We start from the raw sequence: 26,372 nt of genomic DNA, 5'->3' as shown, positions 1-26,372 counted from the left end.
GGCAGGTGGTCGAAAGACAGGTCGGTCAGTCCAGCGGAGCGGGAGAAGAGAGACTCAAAGGCCGTGCGTGCAGACTCCGTATAAAGCTCCCGCTGTGATTGACATCGTCTCCAACGTGGGCGATGCAAGCAGGGCTAGTGCAAGTACCAAGCTTTCCGGCTGACTCGAATAAATGTGCCAGTAGAGGCCCGTATGGAAGGCAGCAGCGGGTTCCTTTCGGCAAGCCAGGCAATGCAGGCCCAGAGAGACGTGCAAGGTCTATCGTGAGGACATGGTCCGATGATGCGGACCATGCCTGCCACATAGCGGAAGCGAGACAAGTCGTTGGAATTCACCGGTCCCGACAGCACCTATATGAGTATCTTGGTCCACGCTCCTCACGGATGGCAGCAGCCACAGGATGGGTACAAGGGACGTTAATTTGGCCCATAAGATGTTGTTGAAGTGGCCGGTAAAAATGGTACATACCCTTAAAAGGTAAGCTAGGCATCTAGCAGATTCAACAGACCAATGTTTGTCCTGTAGCGAAAGATGACTACTGATTTCTTCGAGGATGTCCGTGCACATCAGAGCATTGCGAACCGTCACATGCTCAGAAGACGCCCCGTATAGCACTACGAGTATAGACCTTATTTCGGGTGTTTGATGTGCATATGAGAGCCTGCTGTGGGCATCCGCTGAGTGGAAAGGGAAAGGAATGTTCAATGAGCTCAACTTGAACGAACGAGATTGAAGCCATGCACGTAAGCGCCGGGCCCCGATTTCGGAGGGTAAGTATTTTGACCCCGAATTTCTTGTCGAGGTTGCGAAGGAGGTGTAAGTTCCCTCATTATCCCCGGAGTATAGCAATGTCATAGAGTGCTCAGAGCAAACACAAAGACACTCAGAGGAGCTATCACCCCTGCGATGTCAGCTAGCTTGAGCTTGAAGCATCGACTTAGGTATATGTAAGTCTCGTTTGAGAGAGATAAGGGTTGAATAACCCCAGTAAGTCAATTCTACGGCAAGTGCCGAAGCCAGTACGGGTGGGCGTCAAAGACATTACACGTCGCAGTTGCCGTGAGCTCGCTCGTCATCGTCCTCGCCGCCAGGCCTCCATCTTCTCCCTCCAGCTTGTCTCTTCGTTCTTTGCCATGAACTTGTTCCGGCTCTTTGGTATGTTGCTACCGCGTTTGACACCACGTCGAGGCTGAGTTGCGTCTGGGTGTACCAGGGGACTTGTCCCACTTGGCATCCATATTTATCCTGCTGCAGAAGATCCAGTCAACGCGGTCATGTCGAGGTAAGTGCATACTGCTTTCACTTGAGTGTCGGCGATGGGATTTGGAGGCCAAGGAGAAGTTTGTGGGGCGCACGGCGGTAGGAGGACGCGTCTTGGTGAAGGGTCACGGTTGTGGTGTTCAGGAAGCCATGTTCAAGACGCGACCAGCGAAAACTGCTCGACGCCGTATGAGTTTGGGTCTGGACTGTACGCGCACCCTTTATCCCGTCCTGTTCCCCGAAAGGACCTGCAAGTTTTGCCTTACGATTGCGACTTGTCGCTGCGGAGGGCCGAGGGGGAGTTGGGGCTTCGCGCGCGCTGTGATGAGGCAATGCGTTCAATTGGAGCTTGCGCGCATGGCATGGCACGCGCGCCGTTCTCCCTACTATATGCGTTTATGCGTTGTTTGGGCTGCACGCTGACTGTTATGTCCAGGTATCTCGTTCAAGACCCAGGCACTGTATGCGACGGTGTTCATCGCGCGCTACCTTGACCTGTTCTACGAATGGGTATCGCTGTACAACTTCACGATGAAGGTCTTTTTCATCGCTAGCAGTTGCTACATCCTCTACCTCATGAAGTACAAGTACAGGTGCGTCAGGCGTTCCAGCAGCTGCGAACTTACCAGCTAACTGTGCGCCGCTAGGCCAACACACGACCCCTCGATAGACACGTTCCGTGTTGAATACCTCCTTGGCCCCTGCGTGGTTCTCGCGCTTCTGTTCCACTACAAGTTCACCGTTCCCGAGCTCCTGTGGTCCTTCTCTATCTTCCTCGAGTCCGTCGCCATCCTTCCGCAACTATTCCTCCTCCAACGCACTGGTGAAGCGGAGACTATCACCACGCACTACCTTGCTGCGCTCGGCGCATACAGGGCGCTATACATCCCTAATTGGATCTACAGGTACGTCATTGTCATTTTGACACGTATCACTTCTAGGACTTCACGCATGGACACGTTCCTGCGCTCATGGACGCGGAGCATGGGTTGCTGAAGTGTGTCTCGTGTGTGCGGCATTTTCATGATACATGCGAACATCTCCAAGACGACGCGTTCATCACCACTCGCGCTCTGGCTACGTGTCGCGATGTCCGGGGTCCTGACTAGTACTTCTCACCGACACCATGCTAACCCCACCCCTCAGATACTTCACCGAGGACATGGTCGACCCCATTGCCGTTACGGCCGGTCTTGTGCAGACGGCGCTCTACCTCGACTTCTTCTACGTCTACGTCACGAAGTGCGTACCCGTCATTCATATGCTCCACGCCCATTCTGACGCCGGGTGGGCAGGGTTCTGCAAGGACAGAAGTTCGAGCTACCTGCATGAGCCATTGGCACTGTCATGTCCGAAAATAATGTATTTGCGTCTGCTCTCGTCTGACTCTTGGACAGTATGCGGCCGCGCCGCCCAACGGACGATTGCCCTTCGCTCCGTGTCCGCGCCATGCGACATGGTTGCGTGTCTACGCTTCTACGCCCCTCAGCTAATGTCCCTATCTCCTGGTAGTAACGGTTTACTGAAGACCATTCGCTGTGATCGAGGCACGATTCGCTCTAGCCAACTTCTCCTTCGAGCATGAGACTCTTGTATTCGAGGAGTTGGGTTCCGAAGAGTATGTTCGACGTTCAACCGCAGCCGAGGCCGTTCAAGATGTCACGCAATCGTCGGGCCTCTCATGATCAGCATGCCGCGTCGCGACGATTTTGAGCACCTCCAGCAGTTCGTCGAGGAGCACCCGCAGGAACTCTACGGGCACGCCCATGCCCTCTGCAGGCGGGATCCACGGTTGTACGATCGCGCTGCTGCCGGGGAGCAGGAAATTCGGGCACGCCGGCCGCGGGCCCGATTGTGCAGACGCGGAGGTCTTGATGCGGTCTGACATGAATACCCATCCGGCGGTCACAATGGGGTCATCGCTGTAAGTGTCCTCGGAGTCGCAGTTGTTGAGCCATTGGCGGAGGCGCCAGCAGCACCAGCAGCACCTGCTCCTGTCGGGGAGGCCGATGGGCAGTTCGTGGACCTGTAAGTGGGCGGGTCAGTAAGGTTCTGCGCATCATCCATGCTGCGGGAGTTATGTGAGAGAAATGAAAGGGTGACCGACAGAAAATATGCGTTCGAGAGCCCGGCGGGCGTCTTCGTCATCTTCTGTTTTGGCGTGGTCCTGGGTCGGCGACTCGGATTCTGGGCGGATGGTGACCTCGGAGCCCTTGCCTGAGGAGAACAGGCAGGCGAGCCCCATCATCGCAGCCTCGGGATGCACCCTGGGCACGGGGTCGATGCCTCCGCCATCCTTGTTCTGCGGGACAGGTACATACCCCATGTCCGCCGCGCTCATGCTCGACACTGGGGTGTCTAGCAGTCGCTTGGAGAGCCAGTCGCGGGCCGCGCGCCGACGACTCCAGTCGCCCTTGCTGCTCTCCGTGATGCGCTCGACGACGCTGTCGATGAACGCCTCGCGCTCGGCGTCGGGTACGGGCACGTCGAGCGGGAGAGCGGGGTTGGATGCGGGTACGGAGATGGAGTGCATTGTGGGGAATGAGGGGCGCTTCGCGTTGCGCAGGAGGGCGAGGAGGGCACGGCTTGCGGAGAGGGGCGCGACGAGGGCTTTGAGGTGCCGGCTGAGGTGGTCGGTTGAGAACTCCTCGGCGGAGCGGACATCTTCCGGTTTGACTGTTCCATGAAGGTGTAAGTCATGCAAGAGTGAGGGGAGTGTAAGGACGTCAGCGTACCGATTACCTGAATGGTTGGCTTTGGGGTTGGAGCGATCTGGTCGGGGGTTTGCATGGCCTGTGACTCCGCCGCGTCCTTGCCGGAAGGAGGGCTCTCATCTTCGGAGGTTGTTTGGGCGGGATCTGATTGCTGGGGCGTCGAATCGGCTTCTGCAATCTTAAGTGAGCATCACTCTGCGGGAATAGCGCATGGACTGTCACTGACCGCTTGAGCTCGAGGGCATTTCCAAATCTTGGGTGACGTCGTCTAGAGAGTCGTCAGAATGAGTGTTACTGGGTTCGGGCACTGATTCAGCCCGCGCAAGAGAATCTTCACAAGTCGATGAGGGAGCATCCGGTCCCGCGGAGGACTCCTTTGACAGGCTAGAGTCGGCGTTGTCTGCAGTTGTGACTAGTAAGGGATGTGTCCACAAGTGATAAGCATAGGTTTCACTGACCGGTTTTATCTGCAGACTTCTTGGCCCGAATCAACTCGACCATTTTCGCTAGATCATCTATCTCAGGGCCCAGGTTGGCGTCCATAAGAGAAGAATCCGTCTTCGTCGCCGGTTGTTCGGCCGGAGCTACTTGAGGGATAGGATGCCAGCACGATCCGCTAACCACACACGAGTGGAACTTGTTCGACTCGCAGTATCGCTGGCATACATCTTCAAGCTCGCGGTTCTCGAGGAAGCGCTCCATGAACCCGGACTGGAGCAGCCCGTGGAGGACAATCAGATGCACCGTCGCATCGAGCACGTCGGACGGGCACAGCTGCTCCTTGCACGCGGTCTTGGACTCGTTGAGGAGCGTGTCCTCGAGCTTGTGGTAAGACTCGGTGAACGCAGAGACCCACTTCGGGGCGTCCGCCTCAGTGACAGAGTATCGGTAGAACCCGCCCGAGGAGAGCGGCGGGCGCGGTATGCCGCAGCTCTCGAGCTTGATGGCGGCATCGACGACGTAGAGCTTCACCTTCCATGGGAGAGTGGGCCCAAGCCAGGCGTACTTGAGGACGTCCATCGGATGCATCCATGTGTTGCCCCACAGCTGGCGCACGATGAGGAGACGGTCAACAAGCTTGGAGTATGCACCGGCGACGGCGAACAGGGAGAGCTTCATCGTAGTAAGGCCTTCAAGCGGGCCGTCGTTGAGGGACCTGTAAATGGCGTACATGGCGCTTGCATGATTATGCGGACTGTGTTCTTGGAATCAACAAACTGGTCTGCCACGCATACGTAAGGAGAGACGAGACTCACGAGTGCTTCTGGACCTGGTCGAGTATGTCCTTGCCAGTTTGATCGAGTATCTCCGTCCCGGTCATACTTGAAGTCAGTGTATGCGTGGTTATGACATTTTGAGCGGCGCCGTGCGGAACGTCGCGGGTTTTCAGTACGAGTCCATGCACAGCCCCAGAATCGGGCAGGATGACAAGGGAGACAGCAACCTCCGAAGAGGTCGGCGAGGAAGACTCGGGAAGTGGTATCGGAGGACCTGTGTGAACGACCGAAGCGACATGTTGCGCAGGCTCAAGGTGTTGCACGACGCGTTTATAGGCGGTTTCGTATCTGCCCTGCCGGTGCCCTCGCAAGGCTATGGTGGCGATCGCGATGGCTCGTACGAGGGACGAGTACTCCTCGTCTGGTTTGGCCTCGGTGGACATGGTGGAGATGGGTGTTCGGCGAGTCTACTGGATGAAAGACGGATGAGTCCTACTACGAAAAAGTGTTCGTCTGACTCGAACCTAGGCCATCACGTGAGCGTGAAGTACTAGGGGGAGTCTCCAGCAGAGGTCAGAAGAGAGCTTAGAGCTCAGCGGATTGAGAACAAAGTATCTTTAGGTATGGTATCGAGAAGATGCTGATGGACATATGTCGACTTCTACCCTTGCTAGAGCAAAGGCGAGGGGTTGTTGCCTTGCAAGTGCCCGATCCTCGCAAGCATCGGCCAGCAACCAGACGTTGAGCATGTCTCACCTGGTAAATTTGGTTTCACCTGTTATATGACTTGATAGTTCACCAACCACTGTCGAACTGTGAGTCAAGGAGCATACGTAACAAATGGAGGCTAATGAGGAGGAATCGTCGAGTAAACGACACACGGAGTTGATGAATCGAGCGGCATAAGCCGGTAAGACCCGGGACACCGCGGGCTATGCGGGGATCTGAGATTTGTCGAGGACTTAGGCTCTGACTGCCAGCATACCACCGACATTCTGTCTCGTCGCCCTGCTTTCGACTTGTATTTCTAACTTAAGTATTGCTCAGCACTATCTCGCTCGTTCCAAGCCTCTCTGGCACTTCGCTTGACTTGATTTCGACTGGAGTCAAGCCATACGACACACAATGTTCTTCAAGGGTATCCTCTACTGCTTGGCCCTCTTGCCTCTGGGTATCTTGGCCGCGCTGGATGACAAGGCGAAGCTTGCGAACAGGACAATTGACAGGGTGAGTGCTCCTTCGTGAAGCTGGGTCATGGGACGCGTGGCAAGTGTGCGGGGCGGAGGACGTTGGCAGGGCTGTTTCGGCGGACTTATGTCAACGTGCAGGACGCGTTGATTGAGCCGCATTGGAGCTTGCATGCACGTTGACGTTGAAACAGGAAATGCTGGAGAGACAAGACTAGGGCCTGAAATGCCTGAATGAGAGGCAGCTTGTATGGGGTGAAGTGGGCTTCATGGTGCTTTTGTGGATTCCCGCATCGTCGCGCTGTCCCACTTCGATATCGCAGACAAGCATAGCTTGCGCTGGACGAGTTATGGCTGCACGTCAAGCATCCTGCAGCGCATGATCAATGCGTGCACCAAGCAAAAACGATACGTCCTCCGCGCATTCGTGCCGTACAGGCTCGCCCACAGCGAGCAGCATCATCATCCAAGGAGCGAGCCTGGTGTCCTAAGGCCCCTGCATATCTTCATTTCGCGGACACGGTTTGATTACTCACGCATTACACCTCCCAGACCGTATCTCTCCGCACACATTCAATATACCCTCCGTACATCGACCAGGACCTCCAAAATCGGTGCGCATTATTCTCACATATGTTTCTATCCTCGTCGTTGATGCATAGCATGACAGATGGTGGGACTTCGGCGGCGATGCCTACGTTGTACGTGCACATCGTCTGCGTGCGTGCGCTTTCTCTGACCGCACGCTAGAACACAAACAAACACGTCCGTCTCACGCGCTCAAAGCCTTCACAAATGGTGTGTGGAGCTCCATATACCGACTTGTGCCATCATTCATATCTGACTGTCGGATGCACACTAAGGGTTGGCTATGGTCCCGTGTCCCACTAACAGCATCAAACTTCGTGCTCGAGGTTGAGTTCAAGGTACGTGCATGATTCAATCGCCCTTGATATTTGTTGAAGGAGTATTCCTATGTTAGATACACGGCGATAACAATCACCTTTACGGCGACGGTCTCGCCGTCTGGATCACCAAGGGCCGCGCGCAACCAGGGCCGGTATTCGGTAGTATTGGTGAGTAGTTAATGGCCATCCAAGACCATGAAAGTGACACTGACGCTTACGCCTGTCTGCGTTGTTAGACAAATTCGACGGTCTTGGGATTTTCCTCGACACGTACGCGAACTCACGACACCCCTACTCTTTCCCGCGCATCTCGGCCATGCTTGGCGACGGCGAGATGGAATACGACATGGAGCACGATGGCGAGAAGCACCAGCTCGGAGCCTGCTCTGTGAGTGTCGTGCAGACCTTGTTGCGTATGTGGTCACTGATTAGCTCTCGCGCATGGAACAGGCGAACTTCCGCCGCACGAATGTCGCTACTAAGATGAAGATCACCTACCTCCGCGAGCAGTACCTCAACGTCAAAATGCAATACAAAGCTTGTGAGTCGCTATCCAAGGCGCATAGCTTTGACGACGATGTTGACTTCGGTTTGTTTGCAGGGGACGAGTGGACCGAATGCTTCACCGTCTACGGTGTCTCGCTCCCGCTCGCGCCCTACGTCGGCTTCTCCGCCCTCACGGGCGACGTCACGGACAACCACGAGTACGTTCTTCCCGCAGCCCAACGTCAATCCAGCCTGAATCTTACTCGTTAACCTCTTCTCAGCATCATCTCCGTCACCACCTACTCCGCCATCCTCTCCAGCCCCGACCAGCAGCGCGACAAGCTGACTGGCACGAAGAAGTCTGGCCTCGCTGGTGTGGCAGGCTCTTCGGGCTGGGGCTGGACCTTCATCAAGCTGGTCTTCTTCGTTGGGATCGTTGCGGGCGCGCTGTACGGATACAAGGCGTACACGCTCAAGCAGGCGAGGGGTGGCGGCTTTGGGCCGGGGGCGTTTGGGTCTGTGGGCAGGAGCATGCAGGGCTTCGGGGGTGGTATCTATGATAGCAAGCGGTTCTAGCTACGTTGTCGGTAGTGACTAATTATTCCAGTTCTGTGCGTTTTTATCATTGCATAGGAGTGAACGCGTGACATTTACATAGGAGAGAAGGTGCACTCTGGAGTCGGTACTATTGGAACTTGTGAATCCATGTGTCCAAGACAGGAATACAAAAAGAAGATAAGCGTCAATCTACACTGGACATTCAGGGGATTGAACCCTGGACCTCACGCATGCGAAGCGTGCGCGCTACCACTGTGCCAAATGCCCTGTAAGTGGCTGTAGACTTTTACAGATACACGAGGAGGTTGTGTATCGCACCGACGCCGTCAACAGAGTGAGGCCGCCAAAACTCCTTCCAGGTAGTTAGTATTATGGGGGTCAAGCACATGTAGCAATCGGGAAGAGTAACGTTACGCATGAGAGACGCATGACAAATGAAAGCTTAGAGAGGTGGGTGAACCATAAATGAACAGATGAATAGTCAAACATGAGCAGTGATCAAGAACAGCAGCGCGAGAGAGAGGTCTATCGAGGAGAGAAATGCGAATCAGCCAGAATGCGTAGGTCTGGGATAGCAGATAATATGTGCGCAGATCGCCAACACTATCCGGGCAAGGAGGCTCCTCCGCTTGCGGCGTGGCTCCTCCGAGTCAGTCTGGGAGCTAGAGATGTGTTCTGGTGTACATACAGTGAGTAGGTGCCATATGAGGAGATGCAGTAATGAGTGCGCACCTTCAGACTGATCATGAGCATTGGAGTGCTTCTCTGTTCTGGTCTCGGAGAGACAATCAGCGGCCTCCCGCGCCGCTTTGCGTTCATTGGATCGCCGTATGATCCTGCAGGCGCTGTCAGGATGGTCATATAGGGTAGGTGAACCGGTGTGACGTACCCTGATATTGTTTCCCGCTCCTTTAGGAGATCTTCCGGATCCGGGATTGGATTCCCGCTGAGATGCTCTGTCAGATTAAACCACATGTCTACGAGCGGCCACACATCCTCCTCCGGTGGCGAGTCTAGTATGGGCTGAGGAGAGGACACGTTTCGGTCCTTCAGAGTATCGGCTATTCGCTTGTTATCTTGGCTGAAGGCGTCCTGCAGAGCATGGTAGGAGGGAGCGGGAAGCACAACCGCCTCGTCATGATCGAACAGCTCCAGGTTTGCACGGACATGGACATCGACGAAGCACTTGAGCCAGTGGTAGCAGTTCGAGAACGGGAACTGGGGATCCGTATGAACAGGTGGGCGCCCGCTGGGATGTGACGTACTTGGGTAAATGGGAACTGCCATGTCGGAGGTGATGCCACTCTGTGGCTTTTCAGCCCGTAAGCGAGGAGCTATGGGGCTTACGCGATACTCAAAGTATGAGTTACCAGGCCAAGGCAGACTCACAGCCTGAAAATAACGAGTTTATATGCCCGTAAGCAGTAGCCGGGGAACAGAATAGAGCGTACCATGTGCACAAATACGAGATAGGTTTTGGGAGACATCAGTTGCGCTTCTTTCAAAGCTTCTGGATCGTTATGGTCCTCTACCATAGCTTGAGGATCCATGCGTATGGCAGCATAGGTCCTTACGGTTGGCGCGAAGACCTTTCCAAGATCCCTTACCCCAACTGGAGGAGCAGGGTCATTGATGGGCGCTGCGGACAGCTCAGAGACAACATCTGCAATAATAGTTAGCAATGCATTTCCTATGCAATTACATAGAACAGACCTGTAGTGCTGCATCGCGAGCGCGTTTCAGTATCAGAGTACACGTCGACCATGGTGGACAGAGGCAGTGGACCGCAGCAGTGAGCGACGCTGGTTTGGCGATGGTATAAAGCGAAAGGAAAAATGAAACGCTCAACTCAGCACGCTTTTTGTCAGTGTTCCTAGTACAAGTACAAGTATCGCCGTCTGCAAGAGAAGGACCATAAGCGCTCATGTGATAGGCGGGGCCAAATCCTCCTTGCCACGTGCCAGCCGTCCTCCCTCCTCCCGCCATCTGCTACCGCAAGCTGACAGCGACTGGTCCATTCTCAAGCTTCAACGCTAGCCAAAAACTGGGGCTGTGTTCTGTGTTACTCTGGTCCTATTCACCCACCAGGAAGCCGCAGCATGTCTCGCGAACTTGCAATTGAAGGGGGGCCCGGGCCAGTCGATACTGCATCCTTGCGTGACTTTCCCGCCGTGACCAACATGAGGGATCTTGGGAAGCTTTTCGCCCCTACCATCTGTACCTATGCTGTGATACGCATGAATCCTAAGACTATGGTGGAGAGCCTCAATGACACGTAGGCCTCAGAAGAAGCAGCGCTCATGTCGCCCCGCAAGTACCTCGTGTTCTTGGACGCCGTATGCACCTTCGACTTTTCGTGACGGTTGACACGCTCATACCCTGATTTAAGGCGTCTATACTTCCCTGGCCAGGGAGTCCCTACTACGAATACTCTGTCAGACCCATAGCGCCCTGCTTGCGCAAAGAAGATAAAGAGGACTGCATCACCCCGGACATGGTAGTGCCATCTACCCGAACAAGTATCACCGACGCGGACGAGAGCCGATCCATTCTGACCCTGAATTTCCGTTCTCAAACTGCTATCATTGGCTGAACTACGGCCTGAGATTACGCATCCGCGCTCGCTTCGAGTTGTTCGACCATGGCGAGGCCGTGATGCTCTCTGATGAAGCATATGCTGCTCTTGACAAGGCATTCAACGAGGATTGACGACGATCATCGGATGCCATGGACAAGCGGATTGCCGAGACCGCTCCGGAGGCTGACGGATCCTCGCAGGTGTTCGACACAGGCTCGGAAATCCCAGATGGCACAGACTATGACCCCTATCGTTCATCACAGTATTCTGCAGACTCTCACGAGCCGCCGCCTGAGGAATCCGCCTCTCGTAGATCTGTGGTTCAAACTCACGGACCATCTCAGCGAAGAGACTATTCCCAATCCTGAAGGGCTCTTCGAAGAGCGCGAAGAAATCATCTCGTACGTTCTTGAAAGCCGTTGTATCATGTACCGTCACTCTTCTCTTCTGACTCGGTGACTGCACTTCGCTAGAATCATATATAGGTCGCAGCAGCGCAAAGCTGAGAGGGAGGCTGCTGATATCTGTTCGCCCGCTTGTTCTAGACGATGTTCGGACGGTGAAACATCTCCGGCTCACCCCGCTCCATATCAACGTCTGCCATCCTCAGAAAACAAGCCGTCTGGCCTCCCCGAATCAGAAAGTGTGGCCGCTTTCTCCTCGTTATTTACATACGTGACTACACGTGGCTTTCAGAGCGCGATCCCGATCGAGACTCAAAGAAGGGAAGCCGGAATACAAGGAGCATGTTGGCACACGTGTCGCGGGCGATACGCACACACTTCTTCTGCTAGCCTGTGTCCTAATCTACGCCCTTCATATCCATCGTAGACATCGTTCTGCGTCCATCCGTCACGTGTTTTGTACTTGGCATTCCGTTTGTTCCTCTCGAATCGCATTGTGCTAAATAGGGACATGTGCAGTGAAAGGCGTGCTACCGCTTGACTGCACCTTGTACGAAGTACAACATATCGCGAAGGATGGTAGTCAGCGTTGTTATGTTGTCAGCCGCAAGGACGCTAGGATACCTGACCGGGCCAACTCTGTCGACTCTCGAGTTACAGTGGGTCTCGTCACCGTGACTTGGCCGCTACGGCGACCTCAACTGGACTTCAGATCATAATCGACTGCAAAGCTGCAATTCATCCACAGATTGCGCATACAACAGTACTACCCGAACAGTAAGATGGGCTAATTACACTAGCAGCAAAGGCCGGTTCATCCGTGAAGCGGAGGGAGCTGATGTAAGAAGTACAGATTTTGAGCCATTCGCCCTGTCGTCTGCCCGTCATGCCCCACCCGCGCTCCGGCCCTCATAGGAGGAGGGACCGCGGTGTCTTGACCCAGCGTCGTACGCCAGTGGCGCCGATGGACGTTCGGTTAGAAGGGCGACTCTCAGCGCATGGCCCGCGAGGTGAACTGTGGATCTAGAGGCGGCAAATCTCGGGAAGTGACAAGGTTGGGAATATTGCAGCACGGGATTCCCCGTGGATCCGCCGGGGCGAGACAAGGGAACGATCATGAGCTTTGACGAGTGAATGCTTTGGCCAGAACCTCCACCATCCACTTGAACATGGGAACAAGTCCCTTGCGCATGCGTCGCGAGAGAAGATGCGTCGAATAGGCGGCGATGTGCCACACGTGCCATCCGAGATGAGACGTCCAGAGGGCTGGATGTCTGGGAGCCAAGCTCTCGACGACGACACGAGCGGGCCGCTGCGATGATGTATCCGATTGTCCCGTGTTCGTGTCCACGGATCGTGATGCTCTCTGCAGAGCTGCGTTGACGGTGTCGACGTATACTTGCGTCTTGTCCGCAAGCAGCCGCCTGGTCACACCCCGCTTGATGATTCTATCGTCATCGTCGTGGTAAGCCACTGAATGCGTTATACACAAGTCAGACTCACTGTATCATCGTCTCGACTTCGTTCTCCAGTTCATCTGGGCTGGGGATCGTATCCGCGGTCAAGTGCTGGTCGATGTCTAGCCAAGCATCCATCAGCGGAATCAATCCGGTGGTCGGATCGGGAGCGAGTCCGAAGACATTGATTAGTTCGTCGTCAAAAGAAGAAGTCGGAGAGAGCGTAGAGCTGCTGCAGGAGTCACTGTTTGAATCCGGCTTGGTGCCTGCCTCACGGCCGTCCGGGAGAGTAGAGGTCATGACACCTTCCTCCTGGGCATAACGGAGGTACCCAGCCGAGATGATATGGTTCACAAAGTCCTCGGAGGTTGGTTGCTTTCCCTGCGAGGTTGCGGTAGGCTCCTCGGAACCCTGTGGGTCAAGCGCGTGGGAGCGAGCCTCCTCCTCCTCTTCCTGCGCCCGATAGAATGCTCCAATACGCTCGTAATCCTCCTCGAAACTCCTCATCATGGCGAGATGCTCGTCGAAATTGACTTTGAAAGATCCGTTATGCTCGAACCCATCCTCCCTCATACGGATGCGGACGGTGACGTCGTTCTCGACCCAGTGGAAACAGTTCGCGAGAGGGAAAGGTGGCGTTGAATGAACTGGCTTGCGCCCATGGGGATGGAAGCAATTAGGAGCAATGGGGACGACCATATCTGAAGTGATGCCTTGCTCTGGAATGGCGGTACGGAGCGTGGTGCCGATAAGCTCGGCCTTGTATCGGCACCAACGCATTCCTGGGATCGGCAGCTCTCCAGGCTATCAAACATTGAGTATGTTAGGGTCAAGAGGACGACAAAAAGGACGCAGAGATAGACTTACGTGGAACAAGAACGCCAGGTACGTCTTCGGTTTGAACCTTCTGGCCTCAGTCAGGGTAACTTCGTCACCGAGACCAAGGTCCGCCACCATCGCCATGAGATTCAAACGGACGGCCGCATAGCGACAGGGCAATGGTATCATCAACTTATCACTCATATTGGGGTACGAGATATCGACGCGAGGACTTGGGGTTCGAGCTTCTGAAGGGCAAATCGCCGTGGGGCCGGTGTGGACAGCAGTAGGGAGGGTAGTAAGACGGGCAAAACGCCACCGGCTGCGAGAGAAGAAAGGACGGCGGAGAGGATAGTGGTAGTATGGGGGGAAGGAGAAAGTAGAGTCATGCCGTTGGTCACCGCTCCTTGGGGGTTTTGTTGACATCTGTTATGCACCGTGGGTGGTTAACGCCCGCCGTGGGTACTAGTCGCGCGCCCCACGCACCGCCAATGACCACTTCAGCGCTGTAGCCCGTAGAAGCATATGTGTATCATCGTTCTTGGAAGCACGGAAGCTGCTGGCATCAGATAGATAAAAACTGGTGAACAGAGACCATCAGGGAGCAATTCTTCTTCATGTCCTCCCACTGGAAGTCACTCCCCGGCGTGCCGTCCGACGTCCCTACTCACGACCCCACTTGCCCCTTGTGCAAGGCTCCAGTGACCTCATGGTACAAACACAACCCATTTGCCAACAGTTACCTCACTGGGGAGATCATCAGGCTACATGAGTCTGTTCACGCTCCAATCGACGAAATCTTCGCTCGAAGCAAAGTAGCTCTCAGCCCGGCACGTGCAGCATCCAAAGGACCGCGACCAGCTATTGTCTTCGGAAAAGCTCGACCGATACGCCCATCGAAAGGGCGACCAATCCCGACCACCGATGTTCTCTTGCTCACGACATACAAGGAGATACACTCGTCGAAGCTCCTCCCCGTCATTCTGAAGGACTACTTTGCCATCCCGGTGTCCCCGCACTGCGAGGCAGGGACATGCGAATTTCACATCCACATTCATCCCGAATGGCAAAAAGCCAACACCTGGCTCTTACTCTACCCCGTCGATTCATCCGGAGCGGTAGACGGGGGGTGGCAGTACATGAATAGGGTGGGGATGAGTCAGACAGATCTTTCATTCAAGGTCGCAGACAAGTATCTGTCCATCCTGGGATCTACTTGGCACGAGAGGATGGACACGTACGTGAGGAAGTGTAAGGACCTGGCAGGGTATGAGGAGAATTGCAGGAGTGTGTATGATGTGCGTATGTTCCTGTCATTGCGTTCGATGGATCACCGTTCTCATATTGTCACAGATATTCAGAGACGAAAACTCATGGGAGCAAAGGCTGCACGATATGCTGGTAAGCTCGTCTTCTCGCTGTTAACTTGCCGTACTCGGTTGGTACACGTTGTTATAGCCGCACAGAATCGACAACATTCCCAGTTACATCGAACCCCTGAACGAATCCGAAAGCAAAGGAGAACAACCAGTTTCTCCAGCCGAGACATCAGTCAGTACCATCTCCTTGCCATGAGTCGACCAGAGCTTGGAATTGACGTCATCTTCCTAGACGTCTCATATCGACAGCATGATGTCGATTGGACGAAAAATCCTGACACTTGAGCCCGTCTCTAAAGCTGTGAACGTCCTCTTCTTTGTACGTATCACAAGCGCATTCGTTTCTGAACGTACGCTCAAGATCCGCACGGTAGGGCACAATCCCGGCAATGCAGGACACGCCGGCGCCTGGAGGACAGCACGACGTAGACTGAGTTGCAGGGTCAGGTCCATCCGAAGTCTTACGGTGAGTCGAGCAGGATCATAACGCACACCGCAGCATCCGCTGACAACTTGATAAAAGGCGACAACTACTCATTTGGAGGACGACTCACAATCGTGAGTTCGGTGGCAGGCCCGGTGCGGAGGAACCGCGAGTACGCGAGGACCCTGCCGAATGGAATGGCGTTGGCAGGCGTAAGGTGGTATATTGAATTCGAGTAATGTCATGGTTGTTGAACTCGTACGAACCTGCACCACGAGATATGGTCAACTTCGCGGTCATATATGGGCAGAGAGCTCACCGCTGCGTCATGCCTGCGCTCCTTGGTGGCAACGGCAAAGGGCAAGCGAATCGTACACGAGTTTCGAGTTCTAGACAACCATGGTCAATCACGTTGTTGTTCTGGACAAACACGTCCTCACAGTTCTAGTCGCACATACCAGTGGCAACATCGTGTTGATCGCGATCGGGCGGCCTAACACGCGACGCACCTCGAGGCTTGCCGCGCACAAAGGAAGACATTCCTGTCTTTTTACCCGCGCACGTTGCGCACAGGTACTTTTGCCACCTGGTGCCGCCAATGACCTGATCGCGCCGATATCTCGAAAAACGTCACTCGCTGCGTGGATCGTCAGAGATCCTATGTATGTGCCACTGAGAACGACACATGCCTTTATAAGACCGTAGCCGTGAGCGGAGGGCTACGTTCACTATCTTCCCCTGCATACCCTTCTCTAGCCGTGATTGCTCTCTCGGAATGGATAGACATCTTGTGCCCGCGGACGAGCAAACCCGCAAGAGCGACGACTCGGAGCAGTTTCAGCGCTATGCTCGAGTGCAGAGGGACGGACAGCAGTATTGGTTACTGCGGAGGCTTGCGACACAAGAGGATGGCATATTGGTCTGTTTACGTTCATTCCCTGATCAGCAAGACTAGAATCACTCACGTATCTCCGAATGACTAGGATGGTCCATCCGACTCCAACGTTGATAGAGACGCACAGACGGAAACGTTCGGCAGTGGCTCGGTGGTAGCAGAAAATTCTGGTGGCACGCCTGTGGTGAGTTTGTGAATGCGTTAGACAAAACGACGCTGACCTCATGTTGAGCAGATCTTGCGACTCAACAATATCCGCGCGCAGGGGAAGTCGCTGCGCGATCTGTGCCGCAAGATACGAGGAGTTCTGCGAAGACTGAAGGTTCCCCGAGTATGGCGAGCGTCGTAATGCTGCATGATGGGAGATCGTCATTGAAGGGCTGTCCAGAGGTAGGCGTTGCAAAGACGCCTCCGCAATTCGCTTTGAAAAGCGGAACTACACTACCTTACCGTACTTGTAATGGACCTCGCATACGTATTAGATCAGAAAACGATAAGAGTACCAAGGAGCCATGCTCAGCTAATTGAGCTCAGTGCAGGATGGGCAGATCTACCGCATACAGCGAACACATGCGCCTTGAACCTGTCATAGTACGCGATAAACACATCTATTTGGCAGTCATGGATAGACGAAGACCATACCTCATCAGGCTTGTGTCCTCTTTCTCATATGGATAATATTCACATGGCTATAGAAGTCAGGTAGTGCGCAGAATCGAACGACCTCCCTTGAAACACGCCGCCGCCTCCCTCTGCCCACCAATGGTTGCGTCCAAAGCGAGATATAAATAAAAAGAGAAGCTCACAACCAGCGATGCTCAGCAATCACTCCTCCCCCTCCTCAGCCTCATCCTCGTCCTCCTCAGCCTCGTCTTCGGACACATCCAACCCCGCCGTCCGCATGCGCTCCTTGTCCCTCCGTCGCTTGCTGTTCAGCTCGTCGAGGAGTACGAGCAGGTCCTCCTGCTCCTTCTCGACGTCGCGTTTTCGCTCGTCGCTGCTCTTCAGCTGGTCCGTGAGGGACGCGACCTGTACGCGCAAGGGTTCCAGCTGCTCATATATGCGCGTATGTCATTTGTGAGAATTGCAGCTCGCTCAACGGGCAGGACGACATACCTCGCTGGATGCAGTCAAGAGCACCTTGAGCTGGCTCTGCAGCTTCTCGATCTCTGCTGCTTGGTTGCGGATCACGTCACGCAGTGATGCAATGAGCATCGTGTTCTCTTGACCTGGCCACATGTCAGCTATTCGTACTCGGAACGGCAGTGGTGAGACACATACCAGTAGCGGACGAGACTGAGTTCGGATCGACGGCGATAGCTTTCTGTATCGTATCTACACCGCGCGCATCCTCATAGTCAGCAGCAAGGACGAACATTTCATGAACGCAGAACTTACAGTAGTTTGACTTCCAGAAATCGACAAACGCCCAGTCGAACCAGATCTCGCCTTCCTCCACATCCTGTTTCGGGAGACCTGCCGAGGGAGGAGCTTGGTGTGGGTGATGTGACGGCGTGTGCGCGACCTGAGGGGAGACGACGATGCTGTCAGGGCCAACCGCTTTGAAGCGGTCATCGTCGCGCAGATGGATGACCCGTCCGGAGAGCATATCGATGCCGAGACGCGTGAGGATGGGGTAGATAGTCGCTCTGCACAGGTGACAGGATTTACTCCAACTGGCATAGCCTGACAACAAGGCAAAACGTACCGAGTCACTTCCCCTGGCTCCCTGTTGAACTCGTAGCAGACCCCGAGAAGGAACGCACAGAGACCCGGGATCATCGCATCCTCCTCCGCGGTTTGATTGATGGGTTCTACGAGCTATCGTCGGATCGACAATGAGCAGGACGCCATCGAGATCGAGACGTGGGTGAGTGTGAATGAACCTACCACACCGAGCGCACCCGCCTCCAAGAACTCGCGCACTGCAGCAGGGTCCTCCCACAACCACTGGATGAGCAAGCACAAGTACCCTGCGCACAACCTGTCCCACTCGCGCGCTTCGCGGTCCGGGATATCCGCTCGCGCCCGGGCGAGGAACGCCAAGGAGAGGTGCTCGCTGAGTATCTGCAACAAAGTCTGCGGCGGCTCGTCAAGATCAGCTTCGGCATGAGCTGGAGCAGCGGCTGGAGGAGGTGCGCCGTCCGCAGGCACGAAGAAGGCCCCGCCATCCTCGCCGGACGCAGCACCGGCCTGCGGGACGATGGATCGTGCGAGCGTCTTTGCTCGTGTGGAGTAGCGGAGGAGATGAGCGAAGAGGAGGGTAGCGAAGTGCGTTGATGTGACCGAGGAGAAGTTCAGGGGTGACACGGGGACGGTAGTGAGAGCATACAGGAGGGGCGTGACGGGTGCTTGGGAACCTTACGGTGAATTCAGCACCACGACGACATCCGAGGCAGACGAAGGGCATACCTGGCTGTGATATCATTGCACGCACAATTGCCTCGGATATCTCTTCTCGCTGTACAAAGTTCTGGAGGAAGGCACCATTAGCATCGGAGGCCATCCAGTAAGATGTTTGAATGACGAACCTGGAAGACACTCAAGGCAGCGCCGCGGAGCTCCATTCCGTCTTTCGTCCGTCGCTCGCCGTCGATGATGCCGTTATATTCACCATGAAGGACGAGTTCGACGAGAGCATCCAATGCCGAAGCAGGTTCAAGTCGATCCCACTCCTCTCCGTTGGTATCCGGCACAGGCATATACGGAGTGACGGTCAACTCGGCCAGAGGCAGAGCCGACAGGTTGGACGGGACCAGCCGAAGGGCCTGTCACACATTGTCAGCGAAAGATGCTACATTGCCAGTGTTCACCCCATGCAGCGCACCTGTGTCTTGATATTTGTAGGCGCATTGGACGAGAGTCCGATCTCTGTCAGGCACCTTGTGCACGCTATCGAGAGCAGGTCTGGAGGCTAGTCATCACACCGAGTCAGTCAAAGTGACGCAAACATGACATCGTAGCTACTCACACCAGCGTGCCGCGCGAGCAGCCCGAGGATACCGACGACGACTGATACGTTCGCACGTTTCTGCGGGACATCCCACAGTTGAAGGGCGAACTGCTGTGGGGATAGGTCGCTGAATGGCAGCGAAGTAGGGAAGCACAACAAGGACAAGAGTGTCGGCGGGAGGGCCGATCCTCGGAAATAGCTCTGCGAGGGAGGATATTACCGGTTCGCGCAAGGGGGCCGCGCGAGAAGAGCTCGTCAGAGCGGACGCATACGCAGAGCATGATGGCAGTCCGTACTTGGTTCGATTGGTTGAAGCGCAGTAGGCCGTCTACACAAGTCAGCGCGTCTTGCACTACCACCCCTCCTTCCAAACCGTGCTCGTCCACGATGATGGTGAACAGCTTTTCGAACGCGCCCTCGAATGCCATGATCTTCTGTATCTCCGGGCTCTGAGAGATGAGCGACTGCATGGTGAAGATCGCCTCTGGAACAGCCGTCAACCCGGTAGCCAGGAAGCTCTCAATGGAGATGCACACGGCAGGGATACTCGCACTTCAGACGGGCAAGAAGTCGAGGAATATACGAAGCCCGTGGATACCTTTTGTCCCATTTCACAGAGCAACAGTCCAAAAGGTATCCGGCGGCCGAAAGGTAACCTCGCGCGGCCTTTTGGCCGTCGGAAACGCTAGGATCCCTGCCGTACCAACATACACGAATGCTCACCATTGCGGATAATGTCCCGTTTGTCCTCGAGCAACGCGATGAGGCTAGTGACCCCGACCGGTGCGTTGAGAAAGTACGCCTGAACGACCTGCCTGCGGTTCTGCAAGAGTGCCGAAAGGAACTGGAGCGCGGAGTACCTCAGATAGAATGACTGGTCGGCGAGGAGCGCAAACAGTTTCTGCGGGACCTTCTCGTCCGCGAGAACAGTATCCGTGTTCTTGTACGCCAGCTCGCGGGAGGCCGCGGGCATGTTCTCGTCGACCTCGCAGAGGATGAAAAGCGTCTCGAGCACGGCCTTACCGATGTCCGCATCGACCTCCGCATCGTTCTGCAGCACATCCAGGAGCCCAGGGAGCGCATGCTGCGCGACGTCGGCCGTACAGTCCCGGGCGAGGCCCTTGAGCGCGAGTACTGCGGCGCGTCGGTCGGCGAGGAGTGTCGAGGGCGAAAGACGATCGGCGAGACGAGAGATAGTGTCGGATGCAGACTGAGGCTGTCCGGTAGGGCCACGGAGCGCGATGTTGATCTGAGAGAAGAAATCCATGGGTCGTGCTCGTCGTGGCGGACGATGAGGACGAGACCGTGCTCGACGCGCGCGTCGATGGGTACAGAGCGCTTATGCTTGGTCCATGTGGCACACATGGTCGCGAATTCGACTCTCGATGGACGAGTTTTGAAGTTCTTGTCTGACACCTTCTCTTCCCTCCAGACGATGCTTTGATGAACATTGCAGATACGCCTCAAGCTGAACTCAACGATGGATGTGCAATTTGCAAGCCAATTAAACCTGTTTCACGCACATCTCAGCAGCTGGGTCATACCGTGACAAATCCACTTGACCCTCGAAATGTGACGTTGTGTTCGACAGTGCTCGGGACGGCACAGGCTTGTCTCCCCTATGTAGGCAGACGGCAGACGGACCTATTGACGAGCAGAGAGGACGGCCCAACACCGGAAGGCACCACGCTAACCCAATCGCCTTGAAGCAACCACCCACGATTACTGGCACAGCACAGCAAGCTCGGTTTAGCCATGTCCCAGTCAGTCTTCCTCGCCAGTCCCCGCAACCGTCCTTAACCCGAAGTAAGAAGGTGTGCTCATCAAGCCATGGCCCTTGGCAGCCGCGATCCAACTCGCCTCGCTGACACCTACCGTTAGATCCGGATCCACTGCACTGGCAGTCTACAGTGCCGCGGCCGACCCGAAGCGAGATAGGACCAGTGCACTAGCTTGTGCAGTCACCCATGGTCCGGTCACCGATCACTATCCCTCTGGTCTGGCACGGTAGCACCTCAGAGATTTCGCCATATCTCAGCCTCGATCGTGGGGATCGACCGAAGACACGATCATCCTCGTCCTCGGATAGAGTCCATGAAACTCGGGGATATGCAGAAGGTTCCGTGTCCGTGTTACACGCGAATGACATCAGGTTGTCATCCTCGGATGGGTGACTTACGGGATCCGTCACCGTGCATCGTGCACCCCCAGTTCGTCGAGCACATTCAATCTGGAGGAGTGAATTGTTACCTCCCCGCAATACAGCATACCGTAGTTTTCTGCGAGGCTCCCGGGGTGCTCACGAAAGTAAAAAGGTCCGAATCGCGGCCCCCCATGCACTTGTTGTGAACTATTCCTAGGTGAGTTAGACCTCCCAGCCCTGACGCATGAGCTACCATTACTCTCTCATCAGACCATCAGAAAGCCCAGGTGGTGGCATCTCTCGCTAACTCTCAGAGTACTTACAGCGTCGCGCCTGTGTTCACGTTTACGTTCAGCAGGGTAAATCGAATCATCCTGCGATGCTGGCGCCCCGCACGGACCTTACGCAAGCCTCGTTTACTGGTTCTGTTCGAACACTAACTAACTATCCGAACGACGCTCTTCAGGTCCACCCTAGTACACTCAAGGCAGGTTTCCTCCAGCACTGCGATGACAGCATGCTCCGGGGACCGGGGGAGCATCCACCTGCTTTCGTCACTCGGCATACATATCCGCACTCGGAACTTCTCATACTACCGCGGGCGGCGTTGGTGAGCACCACTAACTTGAAGCACTGTTTACGGCTACCATCGCAGGCGTTATATACGCTGCCATGATGGCGCTCCGTTGGTGGGCCCTCACCGAACTCGACGCGTACATGCGGCCGTTATTCATCACTCATGACCATTTCCATTTTCCGAGTGAGTACGCCGTCGCATTCCCTAACGCTAACCACCCGCGCGATTGACAGCATCCGAGTCCAACCTTCACCATCCAACGATCGGCTCCTGATATCTGTTCTGGTATATCACCTCGCTATCGTCGCGTGCGTCATCCACAGCATCTGGCCCAGGAACCCCGCCCACGTTCGGTTGCACGAGGCACCACTCGCGGGAGTTATAGTCAATCAGGCCGGTACGCGGTACGCGGTACGGACGACCACTGGCGCGGCTCCTCAGGCTCGCCCTTTCTCGGCTGCGGACGCGGCACGCCGCCGCACCATAACACGACAAACAACGATCTTCACGACTATCGCATGCCTTGCCCCAAGCTTTTCTTCGGCTCGTGAACAGCAGCATCGATTGTTCAAGCTTACGTTTCTACCACCTCTCAACGTCATCCATCCAGTGCTCGGGCTGTCGGCGAGAGATGGCAGGTTCGACTGATGAAGCAAGAGCACACCAGCGACTCCGAGTCTTAACGCCTTGAACCTGGAATCGATTCAATCATCCGGCCCGTCCACCTGGGTGCGCCTGCCGTCACAGGCTCGACTAGCACCAGTTGAATGTGCTAGTGCAAGTGCTAGCATACGCAAGACGCCTCTCGGCGCGATCTTCCTCGCGCACGCTTTATCCCCGCACATCGAGCGGCGAGTGCATGAGGGCTCAGCTAACCGCCTACGCAGCTCCCGGAAGGTCCGAAGCCGTATACGGTATCGATACTGTAATCTCCCTTTGTTCCTGGCCGCTGCAGACGCACGCCGATACCGATGGCTGAACCTTGCACTTTAAGACAGCGCCACACGGTGGTTCTAGCTCTTCCGGAATCCCGGCTTCTGGGACTGTGGGCACCCTCGGGCCTCTGTACGTACTTACTCAGATTGTAAGCGTACTCAGTGTGCTGCGCTCGGCCGTAGAGGTCTGATGATCCTCGTCAGCTTCTAGCTTCTGGTCCCTCGTGAGTCGCCCCGCGTGGAACTGCTCTCGCTCCCTGGGCGTACCGCCGAAAACCGCGTCCTCGCCGGGCACAACAGAACAAAAAGGGTCAGCAAATCACTACGCCCACGCCGCTCTCCGGCTCACCACCGGACCTCGCGCAACGCTCCGAGCTCCAGCGGTGACAACCTCAAACGCGTTACACGACCCCACCGGACTGCCAGTGTCAATGTGCCATTACTAGCACGGAACGATCTCCGGAGTCCTATGTAGGCCTGCTTGTCCGCCGTCCTAGCAGCCGTCCGCGATCTCCCCGTGTACGTCCGAGTCCCAATCTGCGGGAGCAAACAAGTCGATTACCTTCCGTGTACGAGCTGGGTATAGTCCGGCACCGAATCCCTGTCTCCCAGCTTCCGAAAGAGATGTGCGTCTTCCTCAGGGTCCAAAGTCGCATGGACTGATCCAGCCACAATCGGAAGCCTCCGCCTTCGCACCTCGATCACCGATCTGGCGAAGCACCGAACTACCGAACACCGAGTAGTACTGGCACCTACACGCACATTGACATTGACAGTGACACAGGGGCCAGTCACAGGATACATCCCAGCTCGGTCGCTCAAACGGTGAACCAGGGTCCACTGGCAGCGGTTGCCCACAGCGGTCGCACTCTTCCCATTTGGCGATTCCGGGGGGCACGTGGCTACTGAACGCCGCGCAGCACACGCTCCAAATTGCAGGCAAGTCGGTGCGCAGCCTGAGTCCCGAGCTTCGAGGCAAACCAATGAACGCTGAATTTTACGCACATCTTATCTGGTCATAGCCAATGTCGTCATTGGAAAAACCGATTTTAGCCTGGAGATGTGACGCTGCGACAGTGCACCACGCTAACCCGATCGCCAAGAAACCATCTACAATCGTAGCACTGCAAGCTCTGTGAAGCCATGATCCCGCCTCCGGAGTCCAACGCTTCAACCTTGTCAGCCGGTCCTTCACCCGAAGTAAGAAGATGTGATCATTCAGCCATGGTCCATGACACCCGCGATCCAACTCGCCTCGCCAATCCCTACCGTCAGATCTGGCTCCGCTGCACCGGCAGCCTGCAGGTGCCGCGGCCGACCCGAAGCGAGATAGACCTGGTTTGTGCAGTGGACCGGTCATCGTTCACCATCCCTCTGGTCTGGCACGGTACTAGCAGTGACACCCCGGAGATTTCGCCGCATCTCAAGCTCGATCGTGGTGATCGACCAAAGACACGATCTTACTCGGACTCGGATGGAGTCCATGAAACTCGGGGATACGTACTTCACGCTCCGCGTCCGTGTTACGCTCGAATGACATCAGGATGTCCTCCTCCGATGGGCGACTTGCAGGATCGTGCTCGTGTGCGGGCTAAGGCTGGCCTCTCAAGCTCACACCGCCGCTCGAGGTAATAGCTAGTACCTCGTGTGGATTCATTCTGACCGCAATAGAATATCCTACCACAGATTTCTGCGAGGCTCCCGTGCACACGCCAGTACAAGGGTTCGACTCGGAGTGGAGCTCAGGTTAGTCCAGTCCCCGGTCTAATCAGACTAACCGGCATTTCTATTCCGCGGACTACAGTCCAGTGTCGCGCCGGTGTTTACGTTCAGCAGGGTGAATCATATCATCCTGCAATGCTGGCGCGGACATTACGGTATGCCTTGTTCGCCGCAACTAGTATACGCATAATGCTCAGGCTCCTTACACTCTAGCACATTGAAGGCTACACTGGGATGACAGCATGCTCCGGGGACCGGGGAAGCATGCACGTCGCCCGGCATACATATCCGGACGACGTTCACATACTACTGCGGGCGGCGCCGGCGAGTACCACCGTGACTGAGCCTTCATCCCAGGCGGTATACCCGCTGCCATGCCATGGGGCTCCATGGACCCTTACTGAGCTCGACGCTCAGGTCATAATTGCTCACGAGTCCGACGAACAGGCATGCCGTCGCACCCCGGGGCCCGAACGCTAACCACTCGCACGATTGACAGTATCCGAGTCGCTCCTGATCTCTATTCTGGCATAATCACCTCGCTATCGTCGCGCGTGCGTCTATCCCAGGAACGTCACTGGTTCGGGTAACGGACGACCACGGCTCTTCAGACCGACTCGTCCTCGTCCTCGTCTTGCTCGGCTGCGAATGCGGCACACCGCCCCATCCGCCATGGCCAACGATCTTCACCGCTCGCCGCTCTTCGGATACCCCAAGCTCAAGCTCAAGCTCAAGTTCGGCTCGAGAACAGGAGCATCGATCGTCCAAGACCCCGCAGGCCATCTGTCAACGTCATCCCCATCCCGGACTCACGCTATGAAGCGAGAGATAACACCAGCGACTCCATGAATCGAATCATCCCGCCCGTCCACCTGGGTCCCGCCGCCACAGGCTCGACTAGCACCAGTGTTAGTGCTAGTGCTAGCTTGCGCAAGACGCCTCCCGGCGCGATCGCACTCGCGCACGCTCTATCCCCACAGGCCGAGGTTGCTGCTAACCGCCTAACCAGCTCGAAGCCGTATGCGGTATCTCCTTTTGTTCCTAGCGCACGCCGCCTATGGCTGAACCTTGCACTTTAAGACAGCGCCACCAGGTGGTGCTGGCTCCCCCTGGATCCCGATTCCCGGGACTGTAGGCACTGGCACCCTCGGGCCTCGATACCTACAAGGGTATGTTCGTCCTGGTCAGCTGCTGGCTTCTGATTCCGAGTTGCACGTCGCGAGTCCCTCCGCAGGGAACGGCGAAAACATAAGGTTGCGCAACTGCATACGCTCACACCGCTCTCCGGCTCACCACCGGGCATCGTGCAACGCTCCGAGCTCGAACGGTGACAACCTCAAACGCGTCTCACGACCCCACCGGACTGGACTGTGGTGTCGAGCGACGATCTCCGTCCCTCGAGCGCAGGAGTGAGTCTGGGCCTGCTCCTGCTGGGAGCAAACAAGTCGATTACCTTCCGTGTACATCCGCGTGCGTGCCCGGGGGAACAGTCGTGCACCGAATCCCTGTCCCCCGGCTGCCGTAAGAGATGTGCGTCTGCGTCTTGCCCAGGGTCCACCGTGCTCAGGCTGACAGTCGCATTGGGTAATCCAGCCACAATCGGAAGCCTCCGCCTCCGCCTTGAAGCTTGAAGCTCGATCCCTGATCTGGCGAAGCACCGAACAACCACGCACACAGGGGGTGGCAGGCACTGGTGACAGGACACATCCCCGCTTAGTTGCTCGGTCGCCCGGTCGCCCACAGCGGTCGTACTGTT

At 55.8% G+C, this 26,372-nt stretch overlaps 7 protein-coding genes and 1 non-coding gene across 8 annotated transcripts; 3 read left to right on the top strand and 5 right to left on the bottom strand.

The window, feature by feature from the left end:
- Positions 1–1,133: 1,133 nt before the first annotated feature.
- L226DRAFT_492918 (ER lumen protein retaining receptor) lies at positions 1,134–2,821 on the top strand (the record flags this gene model as incomplete). Its single annotated transcript, XM_067677412.1, has 6 exons — positions 1,134–1,155; positions 1,214–1,282; positions 1,697–1,853; positions 1,908–2,165; positions 2,407–2,502; positions 2,556–2,821. 6 exons carry the CDS (start codon positions 1,134–1,136, stop codon positions 2,590–2,592), a joined length of 639 nt encoding a protein of 212 aa, XP_067530988.1. The 3' UTR covers positions 2,593–2,821.
- L226DRAFT_562797 (uncharacterized protein) lies at positions 2,623–6,021 on the bottom strand. Its single transcript, XM_067683524.1, has 7 exons — positions 5,948–6,021; positions 5,231–5,661; positions 4,433–5,169; positions 4,201–4,374; positions 3,996–4,145; positions 3,368–3,936; positions 2,623–3,286 (listed from the first exon to the last, which is right to left on the bottom strand). The coding sequence occupies exons 2-7, from the start codon at positions 5,632–5,634 to the stop codon at positions 2,912–2,914; spliced, it is 2,409 nt and encodes an 802-aa protein (XP_067530987.1). The 5' UTR covers positions 5,635–5,661; positions 5,948–6,021; the 3' UTR covers positions 2,623–2,911.
- A 126-nt stretch (positions 6,022–6,147) lies between these two features.
- Positions 6,148–8,439, top strand: L226DRAFT_538882 (uncharacterized protein). The gene is made up of 10 exons (XM_067681585.1): positions 6,148–6,418; positions 6,931–6,992; positions 7,049–7,079; positions 7,129–7,176; positions 7,242–7,304; positions 7,361–7,454; positions 7,523–7,674; positions 7,737–7,827; positions 7,888–7,990; positions 8,054–8,439. The coding sequence occupies exons 1-10, from the start codon at positions 6,317–6,319 to the stop codon at positions 8,346–8,348; spliced, it is 1,041 nt and encodes a 346-aa protein (XP_067530986.1). The 5' UTR covers positions 6,148–6,316; the 3' UTR covers positions 8,349–8,439.
- Positions 8,440–8,525: 86 nt separating this feature from the next.
- Positions 8,526–8,597, bottom strand: L226DRAFT_t236. The gene has a single exon. It is a non-coding gene; the product is annotated as a tRNA-Ala (tRNA).
- A 73-nt stretch (positions 8,598–8,670) lies between these two features.
- L226DRAFT_616137 (uncharacterized protein) lies at positions 8,671–10,095 on the bottom strand (the record flags this gene model as incomplete). The annotated part of the gene is made up of 5 exons (XM_067686868.1): positions 8,671–9,005; positions 9,063–9,166; positions 9,220–9,722; positions 9,782–9,993; positions 10,044–10,095. 5 exons carry the CDS (start codon positions 10,093–10,095, stop codon positions 8,878–8,880), a joined length of 999 nt encoding a protein of 332 aa, XP_067530985.1. The 3' UTR covers positions 8,671–8,877.
- A 415-nt stretch (positions 10,096–10,510) lies between these two features.
- Positions 10,511–11,145, top strand: L226DRAFT_554814 (uncharacterized protein; the record flags this gene model as incomplete). Its single annotated transcript, XM_067683023.1, has 4 exons — positions 10,511–10,585; positions 10,610–10,666; positions 10,720–10,827; positions 10,851–11,145. The coding sequence occupies 4 exons, from the start codon at positions 10,511–10,513 to the stop codon at positions 11,037–11,039; spliced, it is 429 nt and encodes a 142-aa protein (XP_067530984.1). The 3' UTR covers positions 11,040–11,145.
- A 918-nt stretch (positions 11,146–12,063) lies between these two features.
- On the bottom strand, positions 12,064–14,090 carry L226DRAFT_616136 (uncharacterized protein). The gene is made up of 4 exons (XM_067686867.1): positions 14,075–14,090; positions 13,637–14,014; positions 12,816–13,573; positions 12,064–12,760 (listed from the first exon to the last, which is right to left on the bottom strand). The coding sequence occupies exons 2-4, from the start codon at positions 14,012–14,014 to the stop codon at positions 12,427–12,429; spliced, it is 1,470 nt and encodes a 489-aa protein (XP_067530983.1). The 5' UTR covers positions 14,075–14,090; the 3' UTR covers positions 12,064–12,426.
- A 2,546-nt stretch (positions 14,091–16,636) lies between these two features.
- L226DRAFT_538879 (uncharacterized protein) lies at positions 16,637–20,525 on the bottom strand. The gene is made up of 13 exons (XM_067681584.1): positions 19,963–20,525; positions 19,536–19,723; positions 19,258–19,440; positions 19,114–19,200; positions 18,818–19,054; positions 18,699–18,759; positions 18,177–18,646; positions 17,995–18,107; positions 17,685–17,935; positions 17,568–17,621; positions 17,403–17,515; positions 16,929–17,336; positions 16,637–16,869 (listed from the first exon to the last, which is right to left on the bottom strand). The coding sequence occupies exons 1-12, from the start codon at positions 20,504–20,506 to the stop codon at positions 17,112–17,114; spliced, it is 2,526 nt and encodes an 841-aa protein (XP_067530982.1). The 5' UTR covers positions 20,507–20,525; the 3' UTR covers positions 16,637–16,869; positions 16,929–17,111.
- Between the last annotated feature and the right edge of the window lie 5,847 nt (positions 20,526–26,372).

The sequence above is a fragment of the Lentinus tigrinus genome (genome assembly GCF_003813185.1).
Source record: "Lentinus tigrinus ALCF2SS1-7 unplaced genomic scaffold L226scaffold_37, whole genome shotgun sequence".
Taxonomy (NCBI): domain Eukaryota; kingdom Fungi; phylum Basidiomycota; class Agaricomycetes; order Polyporales; family Polyporaceae; genus Lentinus; species Lentinus tigrinus.
The sequence above is the reverse complement of the archived record's forward strand: the minus strand, read 5'-3'. Positions and strand labels throughout refer to the sequence as shown.